Here is a 25182-nt window from a genome sequence, read left to right on the forward strand (position 1 = left end):
TTGGCTAAGTGACACCTGATTATGTCAAAATAATCAGGTGTCTGATATAACTCTCAGGCCTGATAAGCCCAGCATACATCACTTTAATCCAGAACGAAACAGTGAGTTAGCAAAGGCTAAAACGATGACAAGCACATATGAAAAGCAATATTTAAAGAATAAAATAAAATAATGTAAATCTGTATAAAAATAAGTATTATAGGGTTCATCAAGTAAAGATCCAAATTTTGATAATGCAAGGTTACCTGTGCATGGTTGGTAATTTCTCTTATAATGCAGAGTAGAACTTGAGTAGAACCTAATTGTGTGCGTGTGTATCTGTTTAAACAAGTTTAAATATGCTTCAGATTGTCTGCTTATGCACATAATTCTCAGTAAAGTGTAAAATCCAGTGACCTCTTATTCTATTTTTTGGCAAATGCCTATGTAGAATTTTAAGGGGCATAAAATGGTGAATGGATCTACAATATTTCTTTTTTTCAATGGGGACATGATCTAAAAGTGTCTTCACTGGCTTATTTTAGATGAGGCAACTAAAATGATTTTTCGTTTAAAGAAAAAAACAAACAGGTTAACTACCTTTCTGCAAAGATCTCATAGTGATACAAGCCTGAGGTTTACAGTAAATGAGTAAAAACATTGTGATTCATTCATTTAAATGTGTTCAACTGCTGCACTTGGTTGAAAGTGAGTGAGTGTTTGGAGCAGAACCCTAAGTCAAACTTAGCCCAGGAGATGGCACACTAATACATGTCAGTGTGTACAATGAGAATCCTCTCCTTACATGTCTGAATCTTTAAGACTTCACATTACAGTTTTGTTTTTTTTAATTGGTGGAATGTTACATAAAGATCTAGTCTGTATTAGTTTTTACCATTATCCCCTGCAATGCCAACAACCAGAGAGGATAATGCAATAAAAACATATTTTCCTGAAATTTTCTATTGCCAGCCTATCATATACTGGAAAAAAAAGATCTTGTGAGTTTACATACAATTTAGGTTGGGCTATTAATTTTCTTCTCACGGGACCTTTTATGTAGGTTACTACACTACACTATGCGTTTGAGATCAAGTAACTTGTCTTATCAAATGGATCTTTATTTTCCTGTGAAGAAAAGGATCAACTAAACAGGGGTAAAGCTCTTTTAACTCATTTTCATTCACTGAAAATTCATTCAGTTCAACCACATATGAATTTGAACACGTTGCAACATGCCTACATTTCAATACATGTAAATGCAAGCATCGTTTTTTCTTTTTTGTACAGTTTTTTCTATGTCACATGACTGAATCGTGTCTCGGCGTCATCGCCCTTCACGGAAGTCAGCAGCATTGGCGATGGTGGCGGCCTCGTCAGCCTAGCAGCAGGAAGAGGATGTTTGCTTCCAGTGAAAGAATAATATCACCCGATTACAAGTCTTTATAACAGAGTAAACGGCCGTACAGTTTTTGTGCTGAGCTTGCTGGGAGTTGGACAGCTTATTCCCACCCCCGGAGCCGGTCTCTGTGTGTCTGAAACAGGGCGCCGCTGGATAAGATGTCCCTGTTCCAGTCGGCACTGGATTTCCTAGCCGGGCCCGGCTCGTCCGGAGCGGCCAGCCGGGACCAGAATGATTTCGTCGGACAAGTCGTTGAGCTCGGTGACATGAAATTGAGGATTAAGAGGGTGATCGCAGAAGGTGAGATAGTGTACCTTTGCGAGAAATACTGATAACGTCTTGCGCGGCTAGAAATGCTAGCTAGCTGAACCGGCTAACAGGCTAGCATAAGTGACATACTTCTATTGATAATCAGTGACAATAGCGTTTGTAAGTGCATAGCTATGAGTCACTACATAATATAAACACCAGTTGATAATTTGGTTTCGTGTGTGTCTAACAGGCGATAAATCAGTTCCTATGTTGTAATACGTGAATGTGATGTATAGACAACTTAGTCTTTCAACTTGCCTCGTACGTTACCATCTGTTGTTGTTGAGCTGTATGTCACAGCGAGATACATGAATGTACGGAAAGGCTGCAATTTACTTGTCCATCAACTCCCCAATCTACTGTGAGCTACACACCTCAAACCTTATCATCTTCCCTGGCAGCAAGACGTGATTGACGTCAAGAGAGAGATCATTATAGAGAGGGCAGGACGGTATGCAGTGGTAGAATAAAACGATCGTGATGACAGTGTTGCCACCAAAACTGTTAGTTAACAGGCAGTGTTCAGGACTCTTTGTTTCAGTGTTGGGACACTAACAGCCAAATCTAATCATTTGCAGAGCTTTGTTGGGATTCTGTCTTGTGACATCAAGGGAAAGTCTGGTTTCCAGTACTCCCCCTCCCCTGATTTCTCCAATTTCTCTTGTGTTTCTGGTTAGAACAAATGGACAACAAAAGATGGAATGTATTGAGGAAACCTGGTTTTTAAATTTCTAAGTCAGGCACAGCTGGGACAGTCACATCTGGACAGCTGTATTTTGTCATCATGAAACTTTCGCTGTTTGACTTTATACTTTTCTAAAGCAAGTTTAAGAGACATAAGAATGCCCTTTTGGCTGTGGCCCTTCATCTTATGCTGTAGAATTCTAAGGAGCTGTTTTTTCAGCAATACTGGTTTATGGTAGCATGTCTCATTTTAATCTGAAATAGTAGCCTGTATTTGTTTGAATGCAACAACTCTGGTTACAGGACACACCTGACTGCCCACCAGTCAGGTTTCTTTTCTGTGGCAGCAGACTGAGATTCTTGCCCTTGTTACAAAGTGGCAAGGCAATCCTGGTATACTGTTATACATGGTTAGTTTCTTGCCAAACATAACAGATACTGTTCAGGCTGTTGTAACACTCATTTCAGATTAGTCCTCACAACTAACTAATTTTTTTTCAGGCAATGTACCTTGTGGAAAAAGCTGTGGTGAAACCAGGTTGACACTGAAGAAGTTGACAAGTCTCTGTTCTTTTTGTCAACAAGTAATGTTTGCCTTTGAAAAAACGTGAACCGTCTCAGTCCACATTACTTGGAATTTGCTGACTAAGTCTGACAAACAGTTGTTTCATCATCCTAAGTGCGAGGAAACAGTTTTTGAGTCCTTCCTTCATAGTACGCACTACCAGCTCCAGATTTTGCAACTCTCTGGCTCATCAAATCCCTACAACATTCTGAATTCACGTGTAGAAAACAAAGCCCTTGTTTTAGATATTGCATATGTTATTTAAAAAAAAAAAATGGGGATGTGATTGCACATCCTCAGCCATGATTTTTTTTGTTGTTGGCAGAGGATGTGATAGATGGCAAAACTCGAGATCATTTTACACAAAACCTTTGCCCTTTTCAAACTCCCATCCTGCTGTTTGAAGGGTGTCTTTGTTCTGTTCACTCACCAAGATCTTTAGTGAGAGAGTACAATGGATGGCTGTATCTAGACAGTTGGATTTTTTATTTAGAGAGTTTTTCTGTGGGTTGTACCTGCCACATAGGCACATGGGAAATCAAGGCTTCTTCCACTTGAGAGAATTTTTTGGGTAGCCACATAATGTTGCTCGGTACATTTAGGAAAACACTGCTCTGTTGCTGATGAAAGTTATAGTCATCACACATGTGGTGGTTGTCATCATGGTAGTAATGAGCTAAGTTCACAACCACAGACACTGTCCTCTTCAGATTAATGAGGCATAGATTGGTGTCTTCACATAACAAAACAGATTTTTTGGTACAGTGTATACCTGGCTGGCCTTTCTTTTGGCTTTCATGTCCCCCTCTGAGCAGGTGAAACACTAGATAAAAGAGGTCTCTTTATTCAGAGCCAGATTGGACAACCTATGGTTCCTTAATTTTTTATACCTGTAATTATTATTAACACAAGCACAAAGATAAAATTTAACAATGTGGGGTAAGTAAAATAAGGATTTTTAGCCCCCCTTCAGTATTTCTCTTGGAATGGCTTGGTAATTAGAGCAAAGGAAATGGAGCTTTTCAGGTTTTGTTCCCTCCCAGTTTGCACAAAACAGAGGAAGACATGTGATCCCCACAGGGACGGGTGTGCATTCTCAAGGCAAAGTCAGTGGCATTGCTTATAAATGTTGCTGTAATGGAAGAGAAATGGTGTATTGGTTTGGTAACTGGCTGGTATGCTTTAACAGTTTACAGTCAGGTAAAGTATTAATCAGGTAGGTTGCTGGTCAGGTTTGGTTGCTGGTCTGAATCCTGTACAAGGTCAAAAATCAGGACTGGCTAAATAAAAGCTACTGGACACACCTGGGCAATCTTCCCTGTGTAAATAAAACTTTAAAGATTGGAATCTTGAGTGTCGTCCTCTAGGTTTTTCAGAGAGCTAAGCAAGGCTGGTAGTTGATTTACTCATCACTATGGAAACCTTGCCCTGGCCTTGTTTGGACTGTGGCTTGGAGTCCATGCACTTATGAGCACAGGCACTTGATGAAAAAGTTTCTTGTCCACCAACCACAGTGACTTCAGTGTCAAAATTAAAAATTAAACCAACCCAAAAGAGGAAATGTGATGTCCTGATGTATGAAACTAACTGTAATTGTGTGATGATATGTTGTACATCTCAGGCTAAAAGTGGCCATAGAATGTTGTAAAGAGTTCATCTTTAAACTTAAGTTAATTATCTGTGCATCTCTTCTTGTACTTCTGTGACATGTATTGTTCCCTCTGTGAGATCAGTTAAATTTAATTTATCTTATATTAATGTTAAGTGACTGGTTATTAAGTAGCACAGATGACCTCCATGAAATACATTGTCATGAGGGCAGTGTGGTGTTCTGAATGCCTTGCTTTTATAAAACAGTCTGTTCAGTTGTATGGATTTCCATGAAAGACTGATTATTCCATGTAAAACTGATTCTCCATCCCATCTGATAGCTGGCTGGTGAATATAGTAACACTCGACAAAGTTATCACCAGTTCAGGTTTCAGCCACACCTTCAGTGAAGAGGTGGAGATCCAGCATGGCTTAGTGGTGGCCTAAATGTTAGAAAAGTGAGCTTGTGACAGAGAGGTTGTTTGTGTTGTGGTGTTCTTGAGCAAGGCACCTAAGCTCTAGCTTCCACAATGTGGCTGCTCAGTGGCCAACAGAGAAGACAGTGATTATTGTACTTGGCAGCTTCCAGGTTTGAATATTTGTGGATTTGTATCCCGCTCTGCATCACACAGTGTCTGCAGTACACTGAACATCTGTGAGTGATGCTTATGTTTCATCTTAAGAGCTTAAGAGTGCATATGCTATTCATTTAGATGGAAACAATTTAAATTACATCCTAGTTGCTCTCTTTCTTTTCTCAGGTGGATTTGCATTTGTGTATGAAGCCCAGGACATGAGCGGTGGTAAAGACTATGCCCTCAAGGTAAGATAAACATGTACCCACTAAGGGAATTGTACCTGTTGTTACTACTTAATACATGTTTAGCAACTATTACGTTGTGGCCTGTACCATTCAATACTGCACAGACCTTCATTAATTCACTCATTTGTTTTTGTTTGAACACTGAATCAGGAACATTAGCTCTATCCATGCATTCAACAGTTTACACTTGTAATATGCAGTAAATACATGTTATTAGTAAATACCAATCAGAATGTAGAATGCAGTATGCATTGTGTTACTACATAGGACTGGACTTTATCATCCTAGTGGACTTCACCTTTCACAGAATAACTCAGAGAGGACTTTTGACCCTTTCCTGTATAGACACTGCTGTGGTAGCTGCATGTTATAAAACTTTAAAAAAAAATAATGTGTTCATGTGGGCTGCTGCCACTCCTGCTGTTTTGTTGATCAATTTGCTCAGGAAACTTTCCTCAAGCAGATTGTTTCTTATATTTATGGCGCAGTTTTGATTATTGAGGGACTGTCTGCTTCATACTTAATATTTCTGTCCATGCTGAATGTGTAATCATGCATTTCTTAACTAAATAAAACACTGCAGATAAATGAAAAAGTCAGGCAAAGCACACTGCTGCATAATAGCTGTATCAATGAAATGAAAGTGGTTGAGGAAAAACATTAATGTTCATATGAACATCCATTTCAGTTTTCTCCCTGTGTCTAAATCCAGACTGAATTGTGAAATAATGAAAGTGGCCATTGAATTGATGATTGGTCAATATAATCAACAGGAGCAGTTAGTGTGGAAAATCATTTTTCATCATTTTTTTCACATATTGTATAGATTGTTGATGTGATGATGTGTCATCTGATCATACAACAGTGACAAACCAGTGGTCTGTATGTGTATATGCTTTTCTTTCAGAGGCTGCTGTCCAATGAGGAGGAGAAGAACAAGGAAATCATACAGGAAGTCTGCTTCATGGTATCCATTATCATTTCCAGACAATGATGAAAAGACAGTTTTTTTTCTTAAGATCCTTGTAGAGCATTTCAGTTTGAATACACAGTATAAGGTAACATGTGACAAAGGCGAGTTAAATGCTAACCCATGACTTCACAAGATTGTGGGATGCACCTCCAGCATAGTGTACTGTCATTACTACTGTTTATTGGCAACACCACACAATGCTAGTATGTGTAAGTCAGGAACTAATATATATTTACAGTGTTGAACTTTCTAATAGCTCTGTGGTTTTACAAACAGACTGCTGTGTACGCTGCGGTTCTGTCTTGTCATTTGCGAGTCTTTTCCAAAGCACCCTACTGTGTTTCCTGTTTGAAAAGAAGCGACAAGCAGGACAGAAAATGAATAATTCTTGGGGGGCTCATTCACAGATTTGTTATTCAGTGGTTGCCAGGAGGAATAAGATAGCTTTGTGTATCTAAAGGCCAAATCACTGAAACATCCATTGTATTTCAATGCCTCAGGAGATGTTTTATTTTTATTAAACCCCAGTTTTTATCTGTGAGAAACCCAACTAAAAGCGCTGGGACATCTCTTGTACAGTTGTGCAATAGTTGTTTCATGCTGTGAAGCACATTGTGGAGGCACAGGCTATTGCTAAATGACGCACCATGTTCCTGGATCCATTGCAACACTTGTGTTTTCAGAACACAGTTATTTGCATAATGTTTGGTGCCTCGAATGCTGATGAGGCAGAAAAATAAACTCTGAAGTCACCAGTGAATTCTTTAGATCACCCCACTATAATCTCTTCCTGAACAAAACATTGATTGATTAGTGATTTCTGTTTGAGATTCTGAAATGACTGACCTGAGGCCAGGCTTGACATCACAGTAGTGTTTGTGCTGTATGTTCCTTGACCTGCTGCTCCATAGAAAAAGCTGTCAGGTCATCCCAACATGGTCCAGTTCTGCTCTGCTGCCTCCATCAGCAAGGAAGAGTCAGACACCGGACAGGCCGAGTTCCTGATCCTCACTGAGTTATGTAAAGGTAAATACACACACACACACACACACACACACACACACACACACACACACACTACTAGAAACACTTTTCTCAGCATTTGTCCTTCTTTGTCTGCTACTGCTTTCTCTGTCTGTTTCGTCACTACTGAATCAGTGCTTATTCATTCATCAGCACTGTCAGTACTATTTCCCAGTAACATTAACTGAAAGGTTTTTGTGATGAAACAGTTTCCTGTCTGTGGCCTTTGTACTTCCTGCTCTGCTGCCTTTCTGTTCATTTTCATTCAGCAGATTTTCAACTTTAAGTGCAAATAATTCTTTACTTAGCACATTTTAATTCATTATTTGATTAACCATTTTATTACATGATACATGATACTTTCCTTTTGATTTTCAGGGTCCTGTATTATCTGAAAATTCATCAGACTTACAATCAACAGACAAAGATTACAGCTGCCACTACGGCTGTTACTTTCACATTGACTGACAGGTTTTCGTTAATTTGTCTGTTTGTATCTCCTCTGCCTCAGGTCAGCTGGTGGACTTTATAAAGCGGGTAGAGCAGAGGGCTCCCCTGTCATGTGACACTGTGCTGAAAATCTTCTACCAGTCGTGCCGTGCAGTGCAGCACATGCACAAACAGAAACCTCCAATCATACACAGAGACCTCAAGGTTGGTCCGTCCTTGGTAGTTGGATGCGTGAACAATGTACCAAAGACCTGGTGTATCCACAATATGCAATATTCCAGAATGAATTGATTGAGTAAAACACCTCAACATGACTACATTTTGTATCATATGACTAAGATGCTGCAATTTAAAGCACAAAAATCAATACTACTTCAAATTAGTGGCTAGTAGTAGTTATCATACTAACTGATAATTAAATGTGTATTGATTGACATGCTCACTGTTTAGTTGATGTGTTGCAGATTGAGAACCTCTTGATTAGTAACCAGGGCACCATCAAGCTTTGTGACTTTGGCAGCGCAACCACAGTGTCACATTACCCCGACTACAGCTGGTCAGCACAGAAGAGGTCCATGGTGGAGGATGAGGTGTGCACACACTCAAACATCAGTTAAAGCTAATCTCAACAGGGCCCTCCTCATATGATACACTGATTCTTTTTCTTATTCCAATAATATTGAAATAATCCACATGCATTTAGTAGTTTTTTTCATTCCTGATATATTTAGTATATTTGATGTATTTTCTAAATATATTGTAACAGATTGTATTACACCACGTGTCTTTAATACATGTTTTGAGAGTGTAGCATGAAGCCTACTTCACAGGCAAAAGTGTAGAAAAAGCATAAATAATCCACAAATGTCCTATGTGAGGCAATTAAGGTTTTAATGTGTCAAAGAACAGCCAGTTTTCTGTGACTAGATTCTGAAGTCACAGTGGATCAGTGACAATACTGACATCATATCATTGGACAGGAACCAGAAACCTTTAATCGAATCAAGAGCTGGAGGTCCAGGAAGGGCTCATCAATCAGGTTGATTATATTTATACCATAGTCACACTCACATGCAAGAGCTTTGCCGCAGATGACCTCAGTATGCAGGACCCCAGAGATCCTGGTTTCTAAATGTAATAACATGGGTAACCATCTGGCAACTATTTTTAGGATACTGGCATGGACAAGATGCTGGAGGAAAAAGCTTTTTATGATGGAAAATCTAAAGTGCAAGCTGTTGAGCGAAATTGTGAATCATTTGCCTCTTAAAAATGCTCTGCTCTCTGTGGTAGAACAAATAATAGTTTGTCCTCTTCAAATAATCAGAGGGCTCTAAAAGCATTTTCTTCAGTTTTTCCCCTGCAAAAACAAAAAGAAGTTTTAGCTGAACATTTCAGTTGTAGCCAAGGTTTACTTCAACACTCCACAGTGGTCCCAACAGCTGTGTTTATTTTGTTTTTTCTGTTTGTGTGTAGATCACAAGGAACACCACTCCAGCGTACCGAACGCCAGAGATGATCGATCTCTACTCCAACTTCCCCATCAATGAGAAACAGGACATCTGGGTCAGAGCCCTTACATTTCTTTTCTTTTTATCTGTTGTTGTCAGCTACTGTGAACACAATAGTGTTAATCGTGTTAGAGATCTTACCTTTGCTACAACTGAGTTTACCATCTTCAATGCTGAAAGCTATGTTATTAAAATGGCAAACAATGTTGCTTATTGTCAACACATCACACTCACAGTGAGTAACTGTGTTTCCTGTTTTTTAACAAAGAAAAAGTAATAATGATTTCTCACACAAAACACCCGCAACAGAAACACAGAAGACTTTTTAGGCTGATGAAGCTAATTGTGTGGGCTCATTAACAAACATTAGTTAGTCCTGTTTCTGTTAGTTGTTTGGGTACAACAGATTGACTCCAACATCTTTGTTTTGTGTCTTTTGCTGTTATTATCTCAGAGTTTTCTGCACCTGTGTACTGTTCATAATGAAAAAATGGCTCGAGAGATTATTGTTGTCCTTATTATTTACTCTATTTCATGCAGGCCCTGGGATGCATCCTCTACCTGTTGTGTTTTAAGCAGCACCCATTTGAGGAGGGGGCCAAGTTGCAAATAGTGAATGGGAAATACTCTATCCCTCAGAATGATGTCAAGTACACTGTGTATCACGACCTCATACGTACGTATTGTCTTTCTCTCTGCCAGTCTGTGTGTGCTAGTTTATTCTTGTCGGTCCATTTATCCATCATTTTATCAATCACTCTATCTGTTACTGCTGTTGCCCATTAGTCACAGTTATTGCCACAAGCCAAATTTGTCACCTTTGCCAGCTTGCCAGACGTGTAGGATGGCACCTCTAAACGTAGCGTTCATATACTGTATAGGTGGTAGAAAGAAACACCATGGCAACTAAATTAGGTTAAATTTCTAAACTAGGTTAATTAAGTAATTAAGCTCTATCTAATGGACAGAAGAAATCTGTCCATTTCCTGAAAGTGGGACACATAACAATATAAATTTAAAAAGTAATGCAGTCTTTGTCTTGATCACTGTGCATGTGCTTAATGGCAAATCAGTTACTGATTAGTTGTATACATTCAGAATTTTCATGAATGGTATTACTGTTGTATCACTGTCTTCTCCATCAGCCGCATAAGTAGTACATGTACTACATTTTTAGATTTTAAGATTTCCCCTTAAAATGTTCTTCCCTCCTCCAATGCACCCTTCTCCTCCTCCTCTCCAGGTTCCATGTTGAAGGTGAACCCAGAGGAGCGTCTGTCTATTACAGAGTTGGTCAACCAGCTCCAGGAGATAGCAGCAGCACGCTAACGTCAACCCCAAGTCTCCCATTACAGAGGTAGGCATGTGCATGACTGACTGTGTGCAGGGCTGTTGTCTTTAGCTTTTTACCCATGATGACTGTGCAGTTGTTGCAACAAAATCTGATCTCTTGAAATTTAAGTCAGTAGCTTTGTGAATAAGGTTGAAACAAACATATCTTCTCTACTCTTTTAGCCAAGAAACAAGGGAAATGGACAAAACACCAAAATTGCAGGACCATGCCCTAGTACCTCCTACAGTGAAATAAGTAGAGCAGTATCTAAGGAAATTAGATTTTTCATTTTATCTAAGAGTGTGTGGCTGCTGAGTTTGTCCATTTTCTTAATGTGTAAAATAGTTCTTGAATCGTCCATGTTTAATTGGGCAGACACTGCAGCTGCCATTCAAAATGTTTCTGCTTCAGTTATCAATTTTGAGTAGAGGATTGTTTTGACAGAGTGTGTTCTGGAGTAAACAAGTTGATTGGCTGAGCCACAGAGGCACAGCCTCAGTGTTTGCTAGCCTTTTAGGAAGATATTGACAGGGCGAAAACACGGTTTCTTCCACTGTGTGTGTAAACGTACACGCACACTTGTACGCCCTCAAATTGCTGATGCGGTTACACTTGCTAAGCCTCACATATAACACACACAGATACGCACACAGCGGCAGGCACAAAGGAGTCTGTATTCTCTTTCCCAGGCTCCTCTCTTCCCAGCTGGCAGGGTCCTAATGGGTCCAAAGAAACAGAGAGACACAGAGGTGGAAAATGTGTGAACTGAAATTCAAAATAAACATGAACTGATACCAACACTTAATTAGTACAGCAGTACTGTGGGTGGCACAGTCAGTGTAAAAGCAGAGAACTGCTTTTCATTTACCACCCACAGTAGCTAATGCTGCGCAATCAGATTTAAGTTTTTATCCTCGGTTTTGGAACAGAAAAGCCATGACCAACTTAGCAGCCACAGCTTCTTATGATTCTTACTACAAATCCTCAAATCCTGGTACTTATCACCAAATCCTCAACCGCTGTTGTCATTTATATAAAGCTGATTCAAATGTCAAAAATCTCCAGGTTTACAGTGATTCTTCTTTCTTCTAACTTTCTGGTCTGCAATACGTGCCTAACAGAGTCAATGTGTGTACGCTGAGCTAAATATCTGTTACAATTAAAAGTATGAATACTTCAGTACTTTCTTTGCTTGGGAACAAATTAGTAAATCATGGCACAGTGTTCGTTTATATCCCAAACAATTTCTTATTAAAGGGGATCCTGATAAGGCTGGTAAATGTGTGGTGTAGGCAGATTTGGTGATCGCTGATCTGATTAGGGTTAAGAAGGGGTTTCCCTGCTGGACATAAGGAGATTATAATCCCCGTACTTCTCCTCCTCCTCCTCCTCTCTCTGCTGCTTCTCGGTGCAGACATATGGAGAGGCAGACTGTGAGATGGAGCAAAGAGGAGGAAACTTGTGAAGGAAAGGAACAAAGATGGAAGTGAAGTACTAAGAGAGAAATGTATTAGACTTTGCGCAGAGGAAGAGAAACACAGAGGCTGTCTGGCTGACTTAACGCTAAACCAGACACTCCAGTTCTCATTGGAAGACTGTTTTATTCAGCATGTTTTAGCATTTTTGTTTGTAAATTATGATGTATCTTCTTTTTGGACTGACAGAGACAAGACCTGTTGCTTGACACTAAGGATTTTTTTCTGTTCCTCTATTTGTGGTTCTCTGACCATTATTTCTATCATGCCCCATTTTTATTATTTGCCTGGATGTAATTTGGTTTTTTTAAACCAGAAATATTTTTTAGGATGATATTTTCTGCATTTTGTAGGAAGTTCTTTCATTTTCTGATGATTTTCCTATTTCTCTCTGCTGACCTCTTTTATGTTGCTGTTCCTCGTTTATATCTGTTTTGAACAACTTAAGTCCTGGCTTCAAGTTTTTTGAAAAGGTTTTTTGTCAGCTTCATTTTTATTTTGTCGACCAACCTGTTACAATGTTGAGTGCGTACTACTGTTGGCGTCCAGTGTATGACGGCTATGAATGTCTGCAGCTGCTGGAGCAGAACGGAGGTTTTGGCAACAACGGAGCCCAGCCACCCATGCAGATCCACAACGTCCACAACAATGCAGGTAAAGGTTGGTTTGGATGACAATGCAATGCTTTGGGGACAATGTAGAGATTGTAGTTTTGTGTATGTTTTTTTTATAGTGTTTATAGTGGATATTTTTTTTATAGTGTTGTAGGTTTGTGTATGTTTTTTATAGTGTTTTATAATGAGTTAAAGTGAAACTCTTAATAAAAGTTCAGTTGAAGAAATCATAGATTTGCTGAGAGGCAATCTATAACCCCATAAGGAACTATATAGCTGTTTTCAAGGTGCAACTGAGCAAGAGACTTAATTTCACTGAATTTCTCTTTTTTTATAACCCCTAATTTCTAATCAGCCAGGAACACATGTTCACGCGCACATATCCATTGCCCCCGAGACACCACCCGTATCACTGAAAATCACTCATGGCACTAAGTAATCTTATTAGTTCACCTATGACCACCTGACTGTTGACACTCACAAAATGCACATATACAAATGTGTCTAAGGCCCTGTGAGGGTCATGACCAAGAGTCAGTAGGTCAGTTGTTTTTAAGGCCAGTGGTCCAGATCCTCATATGTGTTTGAAATTGATATAATGAATGGTAGGTGGTTTATAGAAATATGATAAAGGAGGAAACGCCCCAACATAATGACATGAAGTCAAGATGGTTTCTATGTACCCTACAGAAATAGCTCATCCTTTTCTTTTTTGAAAATTTAAATTGTAATTGTTAAAGAGTATAAGCTGAAGGTACTTGAAGAGAAAATCATATTTTATATGTATCTTTTCTCTAAATGAGCATAATATGTCTATCTTTTTCCTATCTATATATACACACAACTGTACAGACACACATGCAGGAGGTGTACTGTTCATTAAGAGGATTTATGCACGGTCAGTCAACCATCTGTTGAAAAGGCAGGATGCGTTTGCTCTTTCCCTTGAGGAGTGGCTCCAGACCTCCTGCCCATTCATTCCTCCAGGCATGGGCAATAAATGATGTTGAGTCAATCAGAGTCATCTGCCTATTGTTGTATCTCAACATCAGCTCATTAGATAATAATTAGCATTAAATAACATTACAAATTCTGCTGACTGTTTCATGCAAAGTTTGCATGGAGACTTTTGTTTTCATTGAATCAGTGCTTAAGCTATGACAGTTTAAATGTATCATATTTAGCATTCTTTCTTTTCCCCAACGATGCTTACAGGCATGTATGATCCTGATCAGTCAGGCAGTGGCCTCTTTGATATCTTAAGGGGAGGAACAGAGCGCTTCCTGACCAACATAAAGGACACTTCCTCCAAGGTCATCCAGTCAGTAGCCAGGTAAGATGCTTTAACCGTGAATATCATTGTTGTATGTATTCACATTTCATTTTAAGTCTGTTCAGTTCATCTTTATTGCCATTACAGATCAGATAGCACTGATTTGTTGCATTTATTCATACTAGGCAGTCAGTTTTTTCCTTACTTGGCATAACACGGACTTGTGTAGCTGAACTGAGCTCATGATTCTCATGATGTTTACGCTTGTTAACCTATGGAGCTGAACTAAATCAGTGGGACATTTCACATTTTGCACTGGCTACTGCTAACTTCACATAAGTCTGCTTATCACATATTTGTCCCAGACAATACCCCTTGTGGTCTTGTAAGGAAATTTTTAATTCAGGCATCCACCAAGTAGCGTAACAGTTTTTTAAACAATATGCTGCGGTTGTCAGTCATTATGTTTTGTCACAGTTTCATCATCCCTGAAGTAAATGTCTGATTATATACTTGCAAACTTGTCTATATAACCATTCATAATCATACCTACCCTGCCCTCAGATTTACCTTTACAAGGAACATTTTGCCACTTGGCTGTCTTAAATGTGGTTTTCCACTGTGATGGCAGACTTTGCTAATGATTATTCTGGGGAAAGACAAACCTTATTTCAGGTTATCTCTGTTTGTAGTCCTTTGCCCAATCACTGGCATAAGAATCAGTCAGTGGATGGTGGGAGTAATCTGTATGTCTATGTTTTAAAGGGTTAAAAATATTAAGCAAAGTGTTCCTTTAATAGCCACTCTATCCATACCGTGTTTTATTTGGTTATTCTATCATCGGTTTGTTCCATTCGTTTGGTTGTTTTGTTTATTTTTTTGTTGTTTCTTTTCTCTGTCCCAATCCCTCATGGTCCCACTATGTGTCCATCACCTAGCAACCCAAGGTAAATATGGGTCGGTGAAGTGCATTAACTCGTGCGTTGCTCTGTGTGTTTTCCACAGTTTGTGTTTAATTAGTGAAGAAAGAAAAAAAAATGCATTTTTTGTGCTGTGTCTGTCATCACAGCTTGCTGATCCTAACATCACACATTCAATAATTGAGTTGAATGAATGCAGAGGCTGATGTGAGTGGATAGATGAGTGAAAATAATTGGAAAATGACATCAGCGAATAACGCAACAATTGAAATATATCCTCTATGCATGGTTCAGGAAATTATTGCCGCAAGTAGTAACAAGGTTAAAATTCAAGTCAAACATAAGAATTAAAGCTTATGGTGTTGCAATAATGATCTTTGCTTGACAAGGTGCATTATAACACAGGCATGAGACAAGTCTTAAATACCAGAGAGCAGTGCAAATGCAACTTCCCTCAGTGTTGTGGCAAAATTTAAGTGGTCTGTTAAAAATGCTGAAATTAATTTAGCTGCTTTTGGTATACTTCTCTGTACTTTGTATACTTAATTTGTAAGGACAAATGTGTTTTGTAACTTTTAGCTTTCTGAAGCAGACAGCTCTATCCAGAGCCTGAACGAATGAGTGAATGAATGAATGGTAGTTAGACAGATTTAATATGGCTCCACTGCTTACTAAATCACCATTTCAGCAGAATCTATGTCTTAGCTAGCACCACCTGCGTGTCCTAACACCATACAGATAAAACTGAGTGTCATCAGCATAGATAGATCAATTCTTTGCTTGGCCTACAGTTTGTTTGTCTGTACTAAATTTTAATCTAGGAATCATGCTGTGCTGTTTTTGCTGCTGTCATTGTTCCAATGTGATTTGTTTTCTGTAAAATAATTTCTGCTTCAATTTTAACTGTAAATAAGACTCAACACATGGGAGCAATTGGTAGTAATGATTCCTCTGAGTGTATTCGCATGTGACAGCAAGCATCTGATAGATGCGTGCGTTGCATTAAAGAAGCAGAGGAAAGATGAACTAGGGACCACATTAGTCTAATTTGTGGGCCAGCCTTCATTAAAACTTCTGTATTGTGTGGTTGCCTTGGCTGAGATGTCCATTCAGACATCACTCATTTACCTCTCCATCCTGCAACATTATGGTTTCAAAACCTGAGTCATATTAGAAAATACAAAGGAATACAAAGCTTTCTTGTTCCTCAGTCAGCTTATGTTACTAAGCTGTTTGTTAATGGCTGTATTTGTGCAGACCTTAGTCAGACTGTTTTTTTCTCCCTTTTTATTTCTAGTAGTGATTGGTGTTTTGTCCTCCCTACTACTTTGTGGGCCTACTCCTTTTATAAATGCATTTGTAATTTCTCCTACAGCTATGCCAAAGGGGACTTGGATATTTCATACATCACCTCCAGAATAGCAGGTAGGCATAGTGCCCTACATAAAAATTAATCATGATTTTTTTTTCTATTACTGCATAATTTTGCCATTAAAGGTGCTATATGTAAGTTTAATGCTAGCTATGTAGCAATAGCAAAAACTTACACAGAGCATCTTTTAATAATTATATTACATGATGAAAATTACATCAACAGTAATCCTATGCAGATCTGCCTTAAGTAAGAGTGATGTGACATAATATATATATCTCATACATCAAAGAAATAAACATTTGATATAATAGTTACACATTTCTCTGTATTTGTGTGTGTGTGTGTGTAGTCATGTCATTCCCAGCGGAGGGGGTGGAGTCAGCGATAAAGAACAACATTGAGGATGTCCGTCTGTTTCTGGATTCACGTCACGCTGGCCACTACGCTGTCTACAACCTCTCCAAACGATCTTACAGGCCTTCTCGGTTCCACAACAGGGTATGAAGTGTGTGTTTGTGTGTGTGTGTGCGCGCACCTCTTTGGTGGGGTAGATGTGTAGAGCGGGACATTACCAGACTCACTTGTCTCAGTCATAGTGTCTGTAGTGTTTTTCTCTATTTGGCGCAATAATATGAGTCTATTACTGCAACAGTGTTTGCTCTTGTTGAAGTAGGGTTCAGATTTTCACTAATGTGCAGTCAAACAAGATTCTTGTTATACTCAGTTGTGTATCTTGTGTGTGTGTGTGTGTGTGTAGGTTTCAGAGTGTAACTGGCAAGTGCGCCGTGCCCCCAACCTCCGCAGTCTCTACAGTGTGTGTAAGAACATGCATCTGTGGCTCAAACAAGACCAGAGGAACATCTGTATAGTACACTGTCTGGTAAGTAACCTCGTAGCTACTTAATAGAGGTCTAAGAAGACTATTAATTTAGTCCTTCATGCATGCACAGATGGAGAGAAGGTGTAAGACCATGACATAAATAGATAATGAGGAAAAGAATAAATGGGATGAAGACACCTGTGGTATCTTATATTGTTATTTTCACCCTCACCCTCTGTAGGATGGCAGAGCAGCATCAGCAGTGGCAGTTTGCTCCTTCCTGTGTTTCTGTCGCCTTTTCACCACAGCTGAGGCTGCAGTCTACATGTTCTCAATGAAACGCTGCCCACCTGGCATAGCACCCTCACACAAGAGGTATAAATACACCAACACATAAATTATGAGTTATAAAAGGGGTTGTTTTGTGATTAGTCATCTTGGTTGGAAGTAAGAAGTAAATAAGAAAAGTAACAGTAAGCTGATCTTGCTTTTGCTTTTGGTTGTTGTTGCAGATATATTGAGTATATGTGTGACATGATGGCAGAGGAGCCCATCATCCCCCACAGCAAGCCCATAACAATTCGCTCCATCATCATGACACCCGTGCCACTGTTCAACAAGCAGCGTAATGGGTGCAGGCCGTTCTGCGAAGTTTATGTTGGAGATGAGAGGGTCCTCACCACATCACAGGAGTATGATAAGATGAAGTAAGTTAATACACACAAAAGAATGCCTTTCAGCTTTCTCTTGATGGAAAAAAAAGATGTTAAAAACTGGAACTCTTTCATTCATTCTGTCTTTTGCTCCTCTCAGGGATTTTAAGATAGAGGATGGAAGAGCTGAGATTCCCCTCAATGTGACAGTCCAAGGAGATGTACTGGTGGTGATCTATCATGCAAGATCTACACTGGGAGGACGTCTACAGGCCAAGGTATACACACACAAGCCTTCAGTGCAAATGATCCAACAAAAATACTAGAGACATCAACTTAAGCAGTTACAGCATTGCTGTGGAAATTGACTTTTCAGGAGCACTGCTTCTGTACGGTTGCATTCATTCTTTTTTTTTGTTTGTTTTTTTACTCCATACTGTTCTATTTCAGATGGCATCCATGAAAATGTTTCAGATCCAGTTCCACACAGGCTTTGTTCCCAGAAATGCGACCACTGTCAAGTTTGCCAAGTATGTATGCTGTCTTGAGCCATGAAATATTTCAGAATGAACATTATCCATTTACTGCTGCAAATTTCACACTTCATGCTTATAAGCTCTGGAGAATGACAGGTTTGTTTTTGGCTTCTTTCCTGTTCTCCTGTCAGGTATGACTTGGATGCCTGTGACATCCAGGAGAAGTACCCGGACTTGTTCCAGGTCAACTTGGACATTGAGGTGGAACCCAGGGACAGACCCAGTGCTAAGAGCCCTCCATGGGAAGGCTTTCAAACCAAGGGCCTCAACCCCAAAATCCTTTTCTCATCTCGTGATGAACAGCAAGAGATCCTCAGCAAATTTGGTAGGTGGCATTACTTTACAAAAGCCAGACTGTGGAGTTAAAAGTGATGAGGTTTGGTTTGGTTCACCAGGTGTGTACCCATCCCGTCCGTTTCTCAGTTCACTTTTATATCATAACGTCTTTCTGCTTTTCGTCCCTCAAACCCAATGTAAAAATGTTTTTGCACATGTTTCTGTTTCTTGTACTATATAAACTAAACATTAAATCGTATTCATCACAGGCAAGCCAGAGCTGCCTCGTCAGCCAGGTTCCTCAGCATTTTATGACTCAGAGTCGCCCCAGCCGGCTCAGACCCCGGAGGGCTCCAATGCAACAGAACCAGAATCTCCTGGGAGTACCGATACCAACGCCAACAACTTCTTCCAGACACTGGATTGGGAAGGTACTGTACTTGTGTTCTTGTGATAATATTTTGATATCCTGGTTATTGTCCCCCATTCTAAAGGGGAGGAGACTGCTTTGCACTTTGTTTACTGCCTTAATTTCCCCAGATAGGATTCAAACTATAAAACATTGTCTAGCCTCAATTTACCACTGAATTATTCCAAAGAAGTGCTTTACAATTTCCACTGACCAGCTTCTTGTATCTTTAGATGTGAGTGGCCCTCAGGATGCCTCCGACAGTCAAGGAGGGGGATCCATGAATGACCAGGAGGAGTTGAGTGATCAGTCAGAAGGAGAGTCCTACTCTTATTCTGCCCCTGGTGGGGAGCCACTGTCACGTGACCCCAGCGAACCACTATTTGATGCTGATTTCGAGGTGAGGAAAGTCTTGGATGCCTCATTATACAGTATTATAGTACAGTACATTATGACCTCCTTCATCATGCATGCCACCAGTGTTATACAGTGGAACTAAAATGCTTTGTTTTCCTCCTCCATCGTTCTATACGTTTCTGTCTTTCGTCTGTGCCCCAAGACCTCCCCTCCTGCATCCCAGGAATCTCCTGTCGGTGACACAGCTGATCTCTTGGGTTTGAACTCTGACCCTTCAACCTCCTCCTCGGCTCCTCATCAAGGAGGCCAGGGAGGACTCAAGGCTGCGTCCAGCAACAGTGACCTTCTCAATGATTTGTTTGCACCCCCTGCTGGTCAGACAGGAGCAGTGCAGGAAGACTTGTTCTTCAGTGGGCCAACCAGTGGGGCCACACCAGACTCAAAACGTAAGGGTTGAGGCTCAGTGTCTTTTTTATATTATAAAATTCTTTCAGTTATTTGTAATGCATTTTTTTTCTCCCTTGCTTTGTCTGTGTTGTAGCCATGGGTGACCTGTTTGATCCATTTGGGATGGGGCCTGGCTCTGGTGTTGGCTCCAGCGTGGGTTCATCTCGGCAGGCCTCTGGCCCGGACCTGTTTGGAGACTTGTTGGGTTCTGATAGTTCAGCCACCAGTGGGTTCAGTTCAGCTCACAGTAACCCCACTCCTGCGTCCAACACCAGCCTCTTCAACCTCAGTAAGTGCATGACTCTGCATTATACAACTGTCCAATGGTAGCATGCAAACGAAACTTAACCTGTGATATTTTGGACATTTGTATCTAAACAGATAAGCTAGTAAATGATGCCCCTAAGATGACATCATCAGCCAGCCAACCAGACCTGCTGGGTGGGTGGGACAGCTGGGCAGCTGGTACCACCGCTGGCATGAGCACCACCACCAACAAACCCAACTATACCAACACAGGTATGTGTAACATTGTATAGGGGTTTGTAGCTGAAGCCCTATCAATTGTCAGTATTACCTAGAAAATGATAAACCTTCAAATATCTAACTCACACATTGTTACTCTGCCTTTAGCTTCTGGTATGTCTATGTCAAAGGCCAAGTCTCAGACTTTTGATCCTTTTGCCGACCTAGGAAACCTGGGCTCCACTTTACCAGGTAAGAGTCAGATATTCAGTTGCCTGTGATGGTGCTATTAACAGTGAGCAGTCTTCCAGAAAGGGAAAATGCTCCTGAAATAAAAAAAAAGCTTCATTTATAACCTCATGAATTCATCTCAATTAACTAACTAACATCCCTCCATGTTTCCTGCAGGTTCCTCCAGCAGTAATTTTTCAGGACCTTCTTTTAGCACAAAGGCTCCCTCTTCCTCTGCTTCCACCTCTGCTAAGCCTCAAGCCCAGCCCTGGCAGTCTGGTAGACCCACCTCAGCCCAGAGCAAACCTTGGATGCCAGGATCGGGATCAGGATCTGGACCTGGATCTGCACCCAAAGCTTCCTCAGCGTCTCAGTCTGCAGGCACACAGCCAACCAAACCCAACTACAACCTCAACTTCGCTAGTGTCATCGGTGGGAGAGAGGAGAGAGGAGTTCGTGGGCCTGGATTTGGTAAGAGACACTGGGTAGAGGGGAAATGATTTTATTTGCTGAAATTAGGGGTTGGTTCAATCTTTTATTTTCCACAATTATCAATCAAATATTACACAAATACAGTTTTCCCAAGCATATAGAAATTAATAAACGTGATTAGTAATAAGCGCTGGAATTCACCAGCTGATGCAAATAGAAGGATTTTGTATTTCTTTAACCTTCTCCATAATGACCTTAAATTCTCTGTGCTGTGTTGTAACGCAGGCCCCAAGCCGAAGGTAAAGGAGGATGATTTCGAGGACCTGCTGTCAACTCAGGGTTTTGCCTCTAAACCTGATAAGAAGGGACCAAGGACCATCGCTGAAATGCGAAGACAGGAGATCACAAAAGACATGGATCCACTTAAATTGCAGGTAACAAATGAAATACAAATTTGAGGGGCATGATACACATTGAAAAGCACACTACTCAAAAAAAATTCTTGAGTTGATGAAATGGAAATATACTGCATTCATGTGACTGGAGGGTCACTGGTTTGATCTTAAGCACTTGCCTTTCTCGCATTACCACTACTGAGGTGCCCCAAAGCCAGTTCACTAAGCCCCCAGTGGTTGTAGTAACCATCTTCCAGATGTGAGTGTGTGTGTGTGAACAGAGTGTTCCTGAAGAACATAGAATAGGATTGAGTCACCTAATCAGTCCTTTCGGTTACTTGCCAAAGGGGCTGATTAGATACACCAACATGGCTTTTTTGGCAGGTGACACTCAGAGCTTTACCTTGCAAAGTAGCTCCTGAGTGCTGACCAGTGTTTGCTCTTTCCATGCTAAGATAGTAAAGCTTTGTATTTTTTGTCATGCTGCAGATCTTAGACTGGATTGAGGGGAAGGAGCGAAACATCAGAGCACTGCTGTCAACCCTGCACACGGTGCTGTGGGAGGGTGAAACCCGCTGGAAGCCTGTGGGCATGGCTGACCTGGTGACACCTGACCAAGTGAAGAAGTACTACAGAAAGGCTGTGCTGGTTGTCCATCCAGATAAGGTACAGTATACTATAGTTTATGCATTTAGCCAGGTCAGGAATTAAAGACTCTTTATTGACTTGCTAACTTACCCTCTCCCTCTCTCTGCAGGCAACAGGCCAGCCTTATGAACAGTACGCTAAAATGATCTTCATGGAACTGAACGACGCCTGGTCAGAGTTCGAGAACCAGGGATCCAAAGCACTCTTCTAAAACCCTGGTCTGGATCCCAGCTAGACCAGACCAGACCAGACTGGACTGGATTTGGCCTAACCAAACTGGGGTTAGACTGGGCCAGATTAGACAGGACTGAGCCCACATTGGGCCTTAGGGGGCAAAGAGCCTCTGAGAGGTGTCCTCTCTACCATTCCCTTCACTCCCTTCTTCCATCTTTACGTTCTTCTGTTTCTACAGTCAAAGAAAAAAGACCTTTTTGCCTCATGCCTGGCTGTGGTGAAAAGTTTCCTCAGTGGTTCATTAACAGCCAGTTAAATGTTGTGATTGTTCTTAAACTCACTGCCTACCTGTACGACTGCCTGAGTGGTGCTGCAAAGGAGGGAGGAATGGGTGACAATCACAGGAAGAAGACCGAATGGGAATGATTTGAGATAATACAAGGACTTTTAAAATGACCAAGATGATTATCATGACAGTGGTATTCAGATAAAGATTCAGATTCAGATTTAATTATCCTACACTAATAAAATGCTAGTAATTTTGACTGTGGCTGGTTTGTCATTTGTGCCTGGCACACAAACAACCAGTCATTTAGTTGACTGGTTAAAAAGAAAATGGCTGTATATTTTTCAGCATGTTAGTCAACATGTGAATTTGCATAAAACATAATTTTAAGTTTTTAAGCTTAAAAATCCTAAAAAAATAAAATAAAAAAACATTGCTGATGAATCTTGGAACATACCAGCCACAGCAAGCAATGGACAAGAAAACTTCTGAGTTCCTAATGCAGAAGCAGGAAGCAGGATTTTGTTGATAATACCCATTGTTACTTCTGAAGTGTTACTGCTGCACATTTTGGAGGGTCAGCGCTTGGTTGGGTTTGTTCTTGAGCCATTTCCTCTCCAGAAAGAAAAGACTATTGCCTGCTGAACACTACTAGTGCTGCTTCTACCATTGCAGTTATTTCTACACACACACACACACACACACTCCTCAGATTGATGTTAAAAACCTGAATCCTACAAACTTCTAACTTCTGACAAAGGAGCTGAACTTAAGCCCCATATAAACCCAAGCGGGCTGTCTTTTGTTTTGTTTTTTTAAGTGCTCTTTGAATTCCACCCACTCAGGCTACACTGTGTAGCTTAACTGCATGCTCTCCCACACCAAAACCTCTAAGCAACAGGAGGTGGGTGTGTTTGATTTCAAACCAGGGTAGTCCAAAGGGGCGGTGGCTCTTTTATTGAAGTGCTCTTTTTCTTGTAGTGGAAACAGAGAAGAGCCTCCTACCTAATTTTTTGCTGAGTGGCAGGCAGACTACATGCCTCCCCAGCGTTCATACTGCTCGCTGCTTTCGAGCATCTCCCATTGTCACTGTCATCATTAACCCCTCTCCTTGTCTCTGTAAGCCCCACCCACCTCCAGCGCCTAGTTCAGTGGACATTGTTTGTCAGTGTATAGGAGGAGATCAAAAAGTGAAGGAATGAAAAGAGAATATGGTGATTGAATCTGTTTTTTTTCTTGGTTTTACTCTTTCTTGTATTTTTTGGGTTCATTCTGTGTTTGAATTGAGCTTTTTGTCAGTTAATCATCACTTCATTGTAAATATAAAAATATTATCATCCATCAAGTGGCTTTGTTAAGATTACGGCCGGGGCTATTGACTTGTTATTGAGTTTCATGCTAGACTGTGTGAATGCTTGTGTGATTGGGTGTGTGGAAGCTAGTGTGCGAGTGTATGAATGTGTGTGTGTTTCTCTCTGGAGGAGGATAATGAAAACTTGTTGGACATCATGCTTTCTTGTCTGCAATCACAATCTTTTCTTTTATTAGTTTAATATTTCAGCCAACCCTTTTTTTCTTTTTGTGGATGTTTTGTCTTTTCAAAAATCTTTCCAACTTTTGCTCTTTTTGTTTATTTTTTATTTCACATTTTACCTCATGGACCAATCAAATCACCTGTTTCATATTTATTATGTTTTTTTTTTTGTTGTTTTTTTTTTGAGGGTTGGAAGTTATAATGACATGTATTCATGCATCTTAATGGCACAAGTAAAAAAAAAAAAGCAGATAATATATAAGTGGAATGTGCTGAGTGCAAGTGGGACTGTTGGTTGATCACAGTGAGCCTCTGTGTTGCTGTTTTCATTCCAAAGCTTCTGTTATTAATACGAATGTGCTTTTACAAATATATATCCTCTCTGTTGTAATGCGGTATGTGTTTATCATTTGTCTGTTCAGTCTGTCTTTTTTGTTTTTTACTTTTTCCCTTCTTTTTTTCTCTTATGGCAGAACTGAAGTTGTTGCTTCTGTTTTGCAGTTTGACATTTTGTTAAAATTCCAACACAAGGGGCCAGTAAATCTAAGTAAGAAAAAAAATAATAAACTGATTCAAACTCCTGTTGACAGTGTGATCATAATATAAAGAGGGAGGATTGCAAAACCACATATTGGCAGTGTTTACTGAACCAAATTACATCTAACTAATATGAATGTAGATTTCAATGCAAAAACAAATAATTAAAAATCTTTTGATCTGAGGCAGATATTTTTGTGTTTCATTGTCTTTATTTTAAAGTTTATAAGAATGTATTTTAAAACTGGAGAGGTAATCATCTGTTCCTTGGTCTCATTAGAAGCAATCAGCTTTTTCAGTGTATCTCTCTAGTTCTAGCTTTAATCACCTTCATGTAGCATTTTGCTTGTGATCATTATTTGAATTATTCTATATATACTTATAAAATATTGATTGTAAAACAGAGCCAAGCTAAGTGGATGCTAGCTGAAGAGTATTATCAGTGTAAAAAAAAAAATAATACTATGACTTCTCTCTTTGGCAACAGGTTATGAGTTATTGAGTAGCAAGCCCAATGGTGTGTTTATGTGTCCCTTTTAATAAGTGGTAATTTCAAAATAAAAGTATACTCTACAACTATCATACCTGATAGACAAGCTTCTGGGTTTACATATATCGTTGTAAACTTTTAATTGTAAATTTTTAAACACAAACTTTTTTGCATGTTTTTATCCCTCTAT

At 40.0% G+C, this 25182-nt stretch overlaps 1 protein-coding gene across 1 annotated transcript; it reads left to right on the forward strand.

Annotated features, from left to right (window-relative positions):
- Positions 1-1298: 1298 nt before the first annotated feature.
- Positions 1299-24694, forward strand: gak (cyclin G associated kinase). The gene is given in 30 exon segments (XM_051075315.1): positions 1299-1681; positions 5294-5355; positions 6263-6322; positions 7240-7354; positions 7863-8005; positions 8266-8391; positions 9278-9367; positions 9853-9988; positions 10556-10638; positions 10640-10669; positions 12696-12774; positions 13950-14067; positions 16303-16352; positions 16652-16800; positions 17060-17182; positions 17364-17497; positions 17635-17829; positions 17936-18053; positions 18226-18305; positions 18443-18636; positions 18857-19018; positions 19230-19396; positions 19556-19799; positions 19895-20089; positions 20182-20319; positions 20434-20517; positions 20674-20967; positions 21214-21362; positions 21813-21989; positions 22081-24694. Coding segments are annotated over 30 exon segments (3939 nt in total). The 5' UTR covers positions 1299-1539; the 3' UTR covers positions 22183-24694.
- Positions 24695-25182: the final 488 nt, after the last annotated feature.

Source organism: Lates calcarifer, linkage group LG13 (assembly GCF_001640805.2).
Source record: "Lates calcarifer isolate ASB-BC8 linkage group LG13, TLL_Latcal_v3, whole genome shotgun sequence".
NCBI lineage: Eukaryota > Metazoa > Chordata > Actinopteri > Centropomidae > Lates > Lates calcarifer.